A 14,140-nucleotide genomic window follows, 5' to 3' on the forward strand; every position below is an offset into this window, starting at 1 on the left:
CCGAATAAAGGACATCTTTTGAGTTCACTTCAGAGGTTTTGACGCGTTTGAGGATCCGGGTTGGAACAAATGGCTAGATCTCTTTCCCGGGCACCTTGATTAGGTCCAGCAGCAAGGACGACTTGAACATCCAGTCCAGCTTCATGTCCTCGTTCTGGAGAAGGTCCTGGAGACTCCCGCGCGGGCAGTGCTCGGAGACAATAGCAAGGATCCCAGCGTCGTGGAAGAAGCCCACGAACAGGTTGACGTTTTCATGCCTCAGGTCCCGCAGCTGAATGTGGGGAAGAGCAAAAGGGAAATGAGAAGTGAGAGTCCTCCCACACCAGGTATGGTGGGAGTGGCTAGAGAAGTTTCCTGTAGAAGACCGTGTTCCTTCCGTCAGAAGACCTTCTGAAGAACTTTGGTCAAGTCCTTGCCCCTACGTCTTTCTAATGAACTTCGTGGGAGACCTTCCTCTCTGTCTTAGGGCCTGGTGGTCAACTCGCAAAGCATCCCTGGCCTGCTCTCAAGTTGCCATAGGCAAGTGGAGTGGGAAAACAAACTTGCGACTGCGGCGAGACAGCACGTCAGTCAAAAACAAAAGCACGTTCCAGACATATCTCTGTCAAGGCCATCTCCTGGGGTTACCCACAGTGGCCGGAGGGGAGTGATCTCTACAACCTTTGAAATAGCTTCCTTGGAGAATGTGACTGATGACACCCCTTGGGAGGAGGCTCCCCCTTTTCAGGAATCCAGACTGCCTTCCACCGGGGAGGAGAAGGACCCCAACTTACAGTAGTGGTGGGGCAAAGCCCCCAAACTGTGGCAATTCTGCACCCCTTCACCGACTGCTCAAAACCTGGGACGCCCTGCAGAGAACCACCGGAGTGTAGGGGAGGACCCGCAGAGCCGAGGTGGCGCAGTGCTTAGGGTGCAGTACTGAAGGCCACTACAGCTGACTGTTATCTGCAGTTCAGCGGTTCTAATCTCACCGGCTCAAAATTAACTCAGCCTTCCATCCTTCCGAGGTGGGTGAAATGAGGACCCAGACTGCGGGGGCGATATGCTGACTCTGTAAACCGCTTAGAGAGGGCTGAAAGCCCTATGAAGCGGTATATTAAGTCTAACTGCTATTGCTATTGCTATTGCTAAATCCTGTAGATCCGTGATGGTGAAACTATGGCACACGAGCTCAGCTCCGGAGCACATGTGTGCACAAGCCAGCTGATTTTCGGGCCTTCTGGGCCGACCAGTAGTCAAGAAACAGGCTGTTTTCGGCTTCTGGAGGACCTCCGGGGCAGGGGGAGGCCGTTTTCACCTTCCCGGGTTCCTAGAAAGGCTCTGGAGCCTGAGGAGAGCAAAAAACGGACCTTCTGGTCCGACCAAGAGTTAGCAAATGGGCTGTTTTCAGCCTCCAAGGGGGTAGGGAAGGCCTTTTCTGCCTTCCCCAGGCTCCTAGAAAGGGAGCAGCGGTGGGTTCCGGATCCCAGCACAACTGGTACAGTGCAACGAGGCCGGGCGTCCACCACATGAATGCGCGCACATGCGCGGAGTCCTCGCATGTGTCCTTACCACCTGCAACGCTCCGCAATGCCTCCGCGATGCTCCAGCTGCTCGGTGGAGCGTCGCACAGGCCCCGTACGCTCCGTGTGCATGTGTGGAAGCACCGAAGAGCTCAAATCTCGGTAAGGAGCATGGGCGGGCGGGTGGGCCCTCCGGAGCATCATACCGGAATGGTACCGAATGCTCCCAGCAGGCACCGATACACCCGTATCAGGGCATCCCCGCTGTAACCCACCACTGGTCTGGAGCGCAGGGTGGACAAAAAACGGGTCCGCCGTGCCATCGTGTGCCAAAAGCGGGAGTTGTGTAAGGGTGGGGTCACACAAGCATGGGGGGAGGGTGCATAGAATTATGGAGGTGGGTGTGCACATGCATGATGCTCCCGCCCTCCCCCCCCCTCACTTTTGGCACACGATGGCAAAAAGATAAGCATCCCTGCTGTAGGTGGAGTCCAGAGGGTAATTAGCCTAGAATCATTGCGTTCCCGTAAGCGGTTCAAGCCGTCTTGACTTCTACTAACTCTTATCTGGGGCCAAATTAGTCTTGACTGTTAGCTGATTAGGTCCTTGTGTATCAACACGAGCAATAAATCCGCTTAACTGGAATTTACACCTGCCCTGGAAGGAGTTGCGACTTCCTGGCTGAAATGTCTTAGCCGACACGCCAGAGCGGGGTGAAAATACAGGTCGTCCTCGACTTACGACCGCAACCGAGCCCAACCTTTCCACTGCTAAGCAAGCAATAGCAATAGCAGTAGACTTATATACCGCTTCATAGGCCTTTCGGCCTCTCTAAGCAGTTTACAGAGAGTCAGCATATTGCCCCCAACAATCTGGGTCCTCATTTTACCCACCTCGGAAGGATGGAAGGCTGAGTCAACCCTGAGCCGGTGAGATTTGAACCGCTGAACTGCTGATCTAGCAGTAGCCTGCAGTGCTGCATTTAACCATTGCGCCACCAAGACCGTCATTAAGTGATTTTTTTTGACCCATCTGAAGACCTCTCTTGTTAAGTGAGTCTCGGCTGTTGTTAAGTGAGTAGTGAAGCTCTTAAGTGAAACCGCCCTCGATTTCGCTCGTCAGAAAGTCGCAAAAAGGGGATACGGCAACCGTCGTAGGTAAGAGCCCGTTGGCCAGCATCTGAACTTTGATTACGTGACCCCGGGGATGCTGCAATGGTCGTAAGTGCGGGAAATGGTCACAAGTCACTTTTTCGGTGCTGTCGCTAAATGAAGTTCTGTAAGTCGAGAATGACCCGTACGCGGATCGGCTCAAGAAGCCACTTTGACACATGCTTGAGCAGGGGGCTGGACTAGAAGACCTCCAAGGTCCCTTCCAGCTCTCGTCCTCCGTAGTGCTTCCACCCTCTTAAGAAGGGAAGCTCTTCAGAACTCACCTGGCAAAAGACTTTTTCGGTGCTTGGTTTGACTTCGAGGTTCCTTTGTCCGGGAAATCTCTTCAGCCACACCCAGTCACCCTAAAGGTGGGGGAGGGGAAGACAAAGAAGGACAGGCTTGGTGACCCTCAACCATCTCCAAGGCTCAAAAGAAGCCGGGAGGAAGGAGGCACCCCCTGCCCCACATCGCTGCTAGCTGATGTTAGGCTAACTGCCTAACAAGCAGTTTCCTAGAAACATTAGACCCATATACATACATTAGATGAGAGACAGAGGGGGGGGGGTAAGGGAGGGCGAGAGAGAGAAAAAGATATTGATATTGATAGAGGACAGATGAGAGAGAGAGAGAGAGAGAGAGAGAGAGAGAGAGAGAGAGAGAGAGAGAGAGAGAGAGAGAGATGTAGGGAGGGAGGGAGGGAGGGAGATGATAGATAATAGATAGATGGGAGAGACAGAGGGACAGAGAGACAGAGATGGAGGGAGGGAGAGAGGGAGGATAGATGATAGAGAGAGATGGAGGGAGGGAGGGAGATAAGAGATGAGAGAGAGATGTAGGGAAGGAGGGAGATGATAGATGATAAAGTGAGAGAGATAGGGAGGGAGGGAGATGAGAGAAAGATGAGAGAGAGACAGAGAGACAGTGAGAGATGTAGGGAAGGAGATGATAAATGATAGACAGAGAAAGAGAGATGGAGGGAGGGAGGGAGAGGGAGATAGAGAGAGAGAGAGAGAGAGAGAGAGAGAGAGAGAGAGAGAGAGAGAGAGATGGAAATAGACAAAGATAGATAGATAGATAGATAGATAGATAGATAGATAGATAGATAGATAGATGAGAGAGAGAGAGAGATGGAGATAGATAGATAGAAAGAGAGATGGAGATAGATAGATGAGAGAGAGAGAGAGATGGAGATAGATAGATAGATAGATAGATAGATAGATAGATAGATAGATAGATAGATAGATAGATAGATAGATAGATAGAGATAGATAGATAGATAGATAGATAGATAGATAGATAGATAGATAGATAGATAGATAGATAGATAGAAAGAGAGATGGAGCTAGATAAATAGGGAGGGAGGGAGGGAGAGAGAGAGCGGGATGGGTGAAGTATTTGAGACTATGCAGGAAGGAATATGACTTCACCTCCACCACGGCTACGTTCTTTTCCTCCTCCGCCCCATTTTTCAAACTTTTCTTCTCCGAGCCGTTTCCTCCAGGACTGTCATCCAACTTCTAGGGAGGAACAAGACAGGTCACTGTAAACTAAAGAATGCTCTGAAACAATGTTATTGAGCAACCTTTGAAAGGTGGACCTAACCTTGGGTAGATACCTCTACATCTTGATGGTCCCAAAGAACAAAAGAGGTGGACCTAATGTTGGGTAGATACAGCTACATCTTGATTGTCCCAAAGAACAAGAGAGGTGGACTTAACCTTGGGTAGATACATCTACATCTTCATGTTCCCAATGAAGAAAAAAGGTAGACCTAACCTTGGGCAGATACATCTATGTCTTGATGGTCCCAAAGAAGAAGAAAGATGGACCTAACCTTGAGTAGATACATCTGCGATGGTTCCAAAGAAGAAGAAAGATGGACCTAATCTTGGGTAGTTATCTCTACATCTTGATGTTCCCAAAGAACAAGACAGGTGGACCTAACCTTGGGTAGATACATCTACATCTTAATGGTCCCAAAGTTGGCCATCTCTCCCAGCATTGCAAAATCAGTGACAGTGGTCTTTTGACCCAACCTCTTTTCTTGATTGGATTTCAGACAGTCACTATTCACTCGGCCCGCACTCTGATTTTGGAGTGCTTCACTCAACGATCACCTTTCCTATCTCCATGGGGTTGTGTCCTCCTCCTTTTTATCGCGTCAAACCTGGCTTACCTTTATACTGCTTGGGAAGTCGATGAAGGTCAGGTCGTCGGCGGTGAGGACAATCTTGTTGGGTCCTTCAGAGAGCTGGTCATGCAGAAAGCGGCGTCTGCAAGAAGCGAGGCGAGCAATGAAAAATATCAGAGGTGAACAATGGTCACCCGTAACTGAAGCACCGTCCCCCCCACGCCACTCCCAATCGCCTTTCTGGAGGGGAGAATCGTAAGAGGGAATCACGTGAAACTCACCGAAGATAGTAAGCCACAACGGATCCACACAAGAACAAGAGAAGGACAAGGAGGAAGAGGAAGAAAACAAAGCCGCCACCCACACCTAGAAGGAGGAGGAGAAAGTAGAAACTCATGTTCTTTGGACTGAGGTCCACCTTTCCCGTGGCCACATAGGACTAAGTGGGTGTCCTGTTTCTTCTTAAAAAAACACCCTCCAGTGTTGGGGCACCACAACTTCTGTTCCCTTGGTTAATTGTCCTCACTGCTAGGAAGTCTCTCTTTAATTCTAAATTGCTGGAAACTCAAAACCTATTTTACAGGAATCTTCCCAAACTGGCAGATTTTACTTGTGAAGAGACGGGATAAGGCTAACGACGTTCGTGGGGAAGGGGGAAAATCACACAGAACTTACATAGAATAAGAGCTGGAGGGGACCTTGGAGATCGTCTAGTCCAACCCCTTAATCAGGTAGGGGACCCTATCTTACACTTCTGGACAAACGGCTTTCTAATCTCGTCTGGTGATGGAGCACCCACAACTTGATAGTATTCCACATCCTGTTTAATTTTCAACGTCAATCTATCCATTTCTGCACAATCTAGTATCTTTTTGACTATTTCTTCATCTCACGACATATACCTTCATTTTTCCCAGCATTGTGCGAAAATGATCCTCACTGTTGTTAAGACGTGTAACATTAAAGGCATATAATAAAAAAACAATTTCGGTTTCCCTATCATCTTTTCCAACCACCCGTGTATCTTTGCCCAAATTTTTTTTTGGCTTTGACACAAATTCCACCACAAATGATAAAATGTGCCCGTTTTGGGGTTACATTTCCATCATTTGCTAGACGTGTTTTTAAAGAGTTTAGCTAGTCCAGCAGGTGGCAGATGCTGTCTGTAATCTGCCCCAGGGGTGTCAAACTCAAAGCCCGTGAGCCACGGAAAACAACTACAATGTTGATCCAGCCCTCAGCGAAATCCTGTTTGATACCCCTGATCTAAGTAAGGTTCCCCTGGCACATATGTGCTAATCGTTCCCGACTCTAGAAGGCAGTGAACCTCCGTTTCAAAGCAGAAGAGCCAGCGCTGTCCGAAGACGTCTCTGTGGTCATGTGGCCGGCATGACTCAATGCCGAAGGCGCACGGAACGCTGTTACCTTCCCACCAAAGGTGGCTCCTATTTTTCTACTTGCATTTTTTACGAGCTTTCGAACGGCTAGGTTGGCAGAAGCTGGGACAAGTAACAGGAGCTCACTCCATGACGTGGCGGTAGGGATTCGAACCGCCGAATAGCCGAATCTTTCTGATCGACAAGCTCAGGGTCTTAGCCACTGAGCCATTGCGTACCTCTGATCTAATCCATCTTACTTCGCTTCCACACTTACCCCCGGTACAAATGATGCCACGGTTGAACCAACAACTGGAATCCGAAGCCGGCTTGGTATTGTCAGGCCAGTGGACGGCCCGTCCTATGAAACGCAGGAGGCCAGAAGACAGGTCTACTTTGTACACGGGGCGAAGACGGCTGCCTCTTCCGTCCGTGTCCAAGACGATGTATGGGACTTCGGCGACTCCCTTTTCGTCGGCGGACACCGGCTGGCTAAAGCCTTCCAGCTCGAAGTCCTTGGCATGCTCAGCAATGGTTGTTCCCACCACCCTCTTTCCGGACAGCCGAGTGTTTTCCACGGCCTTTGCCAGGAAGTAGATGGAGTTAAAAATGGTGCCGAACAAAGGATGGGCCTGAAAGGAGAAGGAAAAAGAACTAAGCCAAGACTGAACATTGTACTTTTGTGTACATTGACACCAAAGAAGGATTTGTTTGGTTTCCAACACTCTTGTAAGTGTAGAGGTGCCATTTGGGTAGGGGGGAACCTTGTCTCTGGACGTTCCACAGGACTCAGAGGCAGTTTGGAAGGCACACTCCCAAGACTACACACCTGGGGTGTCAAACACAAGGCCTATGGGTCCTACAAAATGTAAGGAGCTGGCCCACATTGCTTTGGCCTAGTCTACCCAATGCGAAGAGGAAACATGCCAGCAATTTGGGGAGTGGTGTCAAGTTGGCCACACCCACCCATTTGGCCATACCCAGTCAGCTACACGCAGTGAGTGGCATCAAGCTGGCCACGTCCACCCAGTTGACCATGCCCAGTCAGATACATGCAGTGAGTAGTGTCAAGCTGGCCACGCCCACCCAGTTGACCATGCCCAGTCAGATACGCGCAGTGAGTGGCATCAAGCTGGCCACGTCCAACCAGTTGACCATGCCCAGTCAGATACATGCAGTGAGTAGTGTCAAGCTGTCCACGCCCACCCAGTTGACCATGCCCAGTCAGATACGCGCAGTGAGTGGCGTCAAGCTGGCCATGCCCACCCAGTTGGCCATGCCCAGTCAGCTACACACAGTGAGTGGCGTCAAGCTGTCCACGCCCACCCAGTTGGCCATGCCCAATCAGCTATGCCCGGTGAGTTGTGTCAAGCTGGCCACACCCACCCAGACCCCAAGGTCAACCACAGCTCTGATGTGGCCCTCAATGAAATTAAGTTTGACATCCCTGCTACCGATAGTTCTCGAGTTAGAGATTTATACAGATTAACTTGGAGGGGACCTTGTAGGTCATCTAGTGGTCATCTAGTCAAACCCCCACCCACCCAAGCAGGTGACCCTACACCATTTCTGACAAGATGACCGTCCAGTCTCTTCTTGAAAGCCTCCAGTGATGAAGCTCCCACAACTTCCAAAAGCAACTTCTGTTCCTTGGGTTGATTGTTCTCACTGTTAGAACATTTCTCCTTATTTCCAGGTTGAATCTCTCCTTGGTCAGTTTCCATCCATTCTTCCTTCTCTGGCCTTCGGGTGCTTTGGAGAATAGCTTGACCCCCATCCTCTCTGTGGCAGCCCCTCAAATATTGGAAGATGCTCTCCTGTCTCCCCTGGTCCTTCTCTTCACTAGACTAGCCAGGCCCAGTTCCTGCAACCGTCATTATATGTTTTAGCCTTTAGACTTACCACGGAGCCCCCCATTTGTGTCGCTAAGCGAGACGGCTGTGAAGTGAATCTTGCCCCATTGTATGACCTTTCTTCCTACAGCTATTAAGGGAATCAATGCAGTTGTTAAGTTAGTAACCCGGTTGTTAAGTGAATCTGTCTTCCCCATTGATTTTGCTGATCAGAAAGTCGCAAAAGGGGACACTGCAACCATCATAAGTATGAACCAATTGCCAAGCGTCTGGATTTTGATCACGTGACCACAGGGATACGTCAATGGTCGCAAGTGTGAAAACTGTCATAAGTCGCTTTTCCCCCTGCCGTTGTAACTTTGAATGGTCACTGAACTGAACTCACTGCGGGTAGCTGATTGGCCATGGCCAACTGGATGGGCATGGCTCACTTGAACACTGTGCACAGCTGACTGGGCATGGCCAACTGGGTGGGCGTGGCCAGCTTGTGGACTATCTGCACAGGCTGAAAAATCTCCCTTGTTTACTTCTGTGGAAATAGTGCAGGCGTCAGCCACCTGCGGCTCTGGAGCTGCATGTGGCTCTTTCATCCCTCTGCTGCAGCTCCCTGTCGCCAGTCAGCTCCACAATTGATAAGCTTTCGGTTAGGACAGATAGAGAGGAAATGGACGCCGTGCTAGAAGGAAACTCTATGGGGAACCGGACTTCTGGTCAGCCCCGGAATTGAACAGGGGGGCATCCGGTTAGGACCTTTGTGGCTCTATGAGTGTTTAAGGTTGCCGATCCCTGTAATAGTCAATCAACCGATCAGAATAGAGCTGGAGGGGACCTTAGAGGTCTTCTAATCCACCCCTTGCTCAAGAAGGAGAGCCTACACCATTTTAGAATCAGAATAGAGCTGGAAGGGACCTTGGAGGACTACCTGTAAGATCCAGATTCCCGCCAACCCCGTTCCCACTTTCCTTCCCCCCCCCCCTGTCAGTCGGGCACCTGCTCCACGTTGAGTTGTCCCGGAATCTCTTTCTTCTCCTGCGCCTCTTCAAAGGCCTGACGGAAGGAATATTCTGGAGAGTCAATGGTGACGGTGAGCACGGCATCGTACGCCCGGCGCAGCTTGAGGTTGTCCTCCAGCGCTTCATAGACCTCCCCCTGGTAGGGCAGGCTGTAGGTCAGGGCATCGTAGGGGATGAATATGTAGCTTCCTCGGGTCATCACCATCTCTTCGGCCTTCTCCAGGAGGAGGCGCTGCTCCACCCCACCCAAAAGGACGGAGTGCATGCACATGATGACCGCTGCAGAAGGGAAGGAGGGAGGGAGGCGTTGCAGAGGAGGGGAGGGGAAGGAAGGAAAAGAGGAGAAGAATGGATGAGGAAGAGGAATGAAAGAGAAGGAATGATGGAGGAATGAAGAAGGAGGAGAAGGAGGAGGCATGAAGGAGGATGGAAGAAGAGGAGGAGTAATGAAGGAGGAGGACACATGGAGGAGGAGGAGGAAGCGGGAGGAGGAGGAATGGAGGAGGAGGAGAAAGAGGAGGAGAAAAAGAATGGAGGTGGAGGAGGGAGGAATGAAGGAGGAAGAGGAGGAAGAGGAGGAAAAGAGGGAGAAGGAGAAGAAGAATGAAGGAGGGGCATGGGGAGAGGAGTAATGGAGGAAGAGGAAGGTGAGGAGAGGAGGAGGAGGAGAGGAGGAGAAGGGAGGAGGTGGCATGGAGGAGGGAAAGGAAGGAGGAGTAATGGAGGAGGATATTGAAGGAAGAGGCATGGAGGAGGAGGAGGAGGAGGAGGAGGAGGAAGGAGGAGTAATGAAGAGGAGGAGAAAGAGGAGGAGGAGGAGAAGAAGAATGGAGGAGGAAGGAGGAGGAATGGAGGAGGAGGAGGAGGAAGAAGAAGAAGAGGAGGAGAAAAAGAGGGAGAAGAAGAATGGAAGAGGAGGGTGCATGGAGGAGGAGGAGTAATGAAGGAGGAGGAGGAGGAGGAGGAGAGAAAGAGGAGGAGGCATGGAGGGGAAGGAGAAGGAATGGAGGAATGAAGGAGAAGGAGGAGGCATGAAGGAGGAGGAGGAAGAAGAGAAGGAGTAATGGCGGAGGAGGAGTAATGAAGGAGGAGGAGAAAGAGGAGGAGGAATAAAGGTGGAATGAAGAAGAAGCAGAAGGAGGAGGAGAAGAACAAGGAGAAAGATTAGACCCCTCAAAAGAGTCAGAAGGTCAACAGAACTGAGAGCTGATCAAAGCTGAGTCAAGGCTGAGTGGAATCCTTCAGGCCCACCCAGGTTCCAAACCCCCAGCAGATCCTTTGGAAGCTCTGAGATGCCACCAGGCGTTGATCCGGAGCTCCAGAAAGTCCCAAGGTGTGCTTGATCCACCGGTGGTTTCCCCCAAGTAACCCTTTCCAGCTCCTGGCTCCTAAAAGCCCAGAGAAGGCCTCCCCCAATTATTGGACCTCCTCCTCCTCCTCTTCTACCTCTTCAAACCCCACACCCTTCTAGCATTGATGATGTTGGCTAGTTGGGTCACAAAATGTCTGCAAGAAAACCACCAAGCTCAGAGAGCACCAAGTCCTCCTCGCCAAATAATGAGATAACCATTCTTTGGCGTGTTCTGCCCCATCCTTCCCTCCTCTAGGAAACCTCTGTGGATCCTTTGGCCACGACATCATCCCTTTGGCAGGAAGAAGAGACGGAGATGTCCTCCTCCCACTTCCCCTGCATGTCCATCAAGAATCAACCTACATCGACTTACAAATACCGTCATGATTTAAACTTTCCAAAGTTCTATTTAGGCTTCTATCTGTAAGGAGGAGAAGCTGTTTTCCAAAGGATGATACCTTCTTCATAATATGTAACAGTCAATCAATCAATCAATCAATCAGAATAGAGCTGGAAGGGACCTCGGAGGTCTTCTAGTCCAGCCCCCTATCCAAGCAGGAGACCCTCCACCATTTCAGACAAATGGCTGTCCATTCTCTTCTTGGAAACCTCCAGTGATGGAGCACCCACACCTTCTGGTGGCAAGGAGTTCCCCTGGTTAATTGTCCTCACTGCTAGGAAGTCTCTCCTTAGTTCCAAGTTGCTTCTCTCCTTGGTTAGTTTCCATCCGTTGCCTTTTGTCCTGCCTTCTGGGGCTCTGGGAGAATAAATTGACCCCCTCCTCTTCTTTGGAGCAGCCCCCCAAATATTAGAAGACTGCTATCATGTCCCCCCCCCCTGGTCCTTCTTTTCTCTAGACTGGCCGAACCCAAATCCTGCAACCGTTCTTCGTAGGTTGTGGTCTCCAGGCCTTTGATCCTCTTCGTTGCTCTTCTCTGCCCTCTTTCTATTCCTCTTTCTCTTTGCTGCTATGAAAATTACAAAGAAGAGATTGGGCAACCATTTATCTGGCAGGTTTTAGGGTCTTCTGCTTGGTCGGGGGGGGGAGGTTGGACCACCATAATAGCATGAAACCAGAGTGGGGCGATATTTTCCCTTCGTTGGTAGAGTTGAGACGTTGGCTGTTCAACCACGGCTTGCTCTCCTGAAGGTGCATAAACATGGGGTCGAGTCACATGCAGGGCTGGGATTCAGCCAGTTCGGACTGGTTCAGGCAAACTGGATGCTAATTTTACATCTGGTTTGCCGAACCGGTAGCTGCAAGGACTGGCTGGCCACCCCTCCCAGGAGTGTCCACGCGCCCCATTTTGAATGTTCTGGGAGGGCGGAAGGCGAAAAATGGGAAGGCGAAAAATCGGAATTTCCACAGGTTCTGGAGGTCCAGAAACGGGCCTATTTCTGGCTTCCGGAGAGCCTCTGGAACCCAAGGAAGAGCATTTTCACCCTCCCAGAGGCTCGACAAAAGCCTTCGGAGCCTGGGGAGGGGGAAAACGCCCCTTCCCCACGGTGGTGCAGGAGGCTGAGTAGGCCATACCCACCATGGCTATGTTCACCCAGCAAATGGGCAGAGAACCGGTGGCTAAAATCTGCTCTGCTACGCAAAATAAGCTGAGCTAAAAAAAACAAGGGAATATAGGACAGGGAATGATGGGGGCAGGAGGGCAGGGCCAACCAGAGGTGGTATTTGCCGGTTCTCTAAACCACTCAAAATTTCTGCTACCGGTTCGCCTGAACTGTCAGAATCCCACCTCTGTTTGCAGCCCTTTCTCCTAAGACACACTCCATGTTTTTCAAACCGAGGGTTTAACAGACTTACGTTAGACCTCTCGTGAGGAACATCTGCCCATGTCAACCGTACTTCGTACATTGTGCGAGGGCGAGGCCAACCAGAGGTGGTATTTGCCGGTTCTCCGAACCACTCAAAATTTCTGGAACCGGTTCACTCGAACCGGTCCAAACCATCTGAATCTCACCTCTGCCTACACCCCTTTCTCCTAAGACACACTCCATGTTTTTCAAACCTAGGGTTTAACAGATTTATGTTAGAACATCTGCCCATGTCAACCATACTTCGTACATTGTGGGAGGGCGAGGCCAACCAGAGGTGGTATTTGCCGGTTCTCCGAACCACTCAAAATTTCTGCAACCAGTTCGCTCGAACCGGTCCGAACCGTCTGAATCTCACCTCTGCCTACACCCCTTTCTCCTAAGACACACTCCATATTTTTCAAACCTAGGGTTTAACAGATTTACGTTAGACCTCTCGTGAGGAACATCTGCCCATGGCAACCATACTTCGTACATTGTGGGAGGGCGAGGCCAACCAGAGGTGGTATTTGCCGGTTCTCCGAACCACTCAAAATTTCTGCAACCAGTTCGCTCGAACCGGTCCGAACCGTCTGAATCTCACCTCTGCCTACACCCCTTTCTCCTAAGACACACTCCATGTTTTTCAAACCGAGGGTTTAACAGACTTACGTTAGACCTCTCGTGAGGAACATCTGCCCATGGCAACCATACCTCGTACATTGTTGGCCTTCTTGATCTTCTGAAGGGCATCTTCCACCCCACTCGGTTCATCGTCCACGGTGGCCATGACGGTGACGGGCAGGCCGAAGTTCCTCAGCGAATCGGCCAGGCCTTTCCCCATTTGGACCCAGAGGTCTTCTTTAGAGGTGATGATGGCCAGGTGAGCCCACTGGAAGTACTTAAGTACAGTGTAGAGCACAAAGGAGGCCTGAGGCAACGGCCGCACGAAAGTCCCAAAACGCTCAACCTCGTCGTCATCCGACAAGCAAGACCAGGAGACGACGGGCTTGTTCCAAGTCTTGCCCAGCATCCCCGCTACCTGACAGGCCGTGGGATTCACCGGACCGACGAAACCAGAGGCGTAATATTCTGCACTGAGCAGGCCCACGAGGGTCTTGGAGGTCTGGCAGTCTTCGTTAAGGACGACATAATCAAACCGGTGTCCCTTGTTTAAAGTGGGGTCCTTGTTGATCCGGCTAACAGCCAACTTGGCCGCAGAGTCGGGGTAGGCTCGGGCGTAGATGGGGTCACACTTCCAGGGACCTATCACCCCAACTTTGAAGGTCGTTGCGTGGATGGTGAGAGGAAGGCGAAGGACCAGAGGCCAGAAGAAGAGGGACCACCACCAAGGAGGCCTTCGACCGTAGGCCCACCTCGGATGGTTGGCGAGCCAAAGGAGGAAACCCGTCCAAATTCGGGTCATGTTGTCGTGGTGGACGTAGCAAGCGATCGGGCGGAGAGGCGAGGACGGAAAAATTAGACAAGGCACAGGACTTCAATTCCTCAGGGACCAAGTCCAGAAATCTGTGGGCCCATCTCCTGCCATCAGTTTGACATCAGGGTGTCTCTTCACCGTCCAAAGAGAGAGAGAGAGAGAGAGAGAGGAAGGGAAGAAGGAAAGAGGAAAAGAAAGAGGAGAGAATATGAATAAAAGATTACAACTCAGGTCACTCAGACGACACACTATTAAACGAAGGGAAAAACAGAGAAGTATTCCCATACAAATCTACAGCCAAAAGATGATATATCTGGAACTACTACAATGAAAATAAAATGTGGAAAAGGGAATCTATTTTTATGTAAATATGGAACCGGGTTTGCTTGGAAGGAAGGAAGGAAGGAGATAAGAGAGGGAGGGGGAGGGAGGAAAAGGAAGCAAGGGAGGGGGAGGGAGGAAAAGGAAGTGAGGGAGGGAGGAAGGAAGAAGATAAGGGAGGGAGGAAGGAAGGAA

At 50.8% G+C, this 14,140-nt stretch overlaps 1 protein-coding gene across 1 annotated transcript in view; it reads right to left on the reverse strand.

Annotated features, from left to right (window-relative positions):
• Positions 1-13,722, reverse strand: part of GUCY2D (guanylate cyclase 2D, retinal) — a 36,451-nt gene extending 22,729 nt beyond the window's left edge. Inside the window, exons 1-8 of the mRNA XM_087714278.1 lie at positions 12,901-13,722; positions 9,007-9,308; positions 6,441-6,795; positions 5,069-5,153; positions 4,833-4,929; positions 4,084-4,173; positions 2,938-3,018; positions 95-271 (exon numbers count right to left, since the gene is read on the reverse strand). Of these exons, the coding sequence (XP_087570404.1) occupies positions 95-271; positions 2,938-3,018; positions 4,084-4,173; positions 4,833-4,929; positions 5,069-5,153; positions 6,441-6,795; positions 9,007-9,308; positions 12,901-13,612 (1,899 nt within the window). The 5' untranslated portion in view covers positions 13,613-13,722. The remainder of the gene's footprint in view (positions 1-94; positions 272-2,937; positions 3,019-4,083; positions 4,174-4,832; positions 4,930-5,068; positions 5,154-6,440; positions 6,796-9,006; positions 9,309-12,900) is intronic.
• Between the last annotated feature and the right edge of the window lie 418 nt (positions 13,723-14,140).

This window comes from Thamnophis sirtalis, unplaced genomic scaffold (assembly GCF_051295495.1).
Source record: "Thamnophis sirtalis isolate CommonGarterSnake01/CBP01778 unplaced genomic scaffold, rThaSir2_p1.2 scaffold_4, whole genome shotgun sequence".
NCBI classification, from domain to species: Eukaryota; Metazoa; Chordata; class Lepidosauria; order Squamata; family Natricidae; genus Thamnophis; species Thamnophis sirtalis.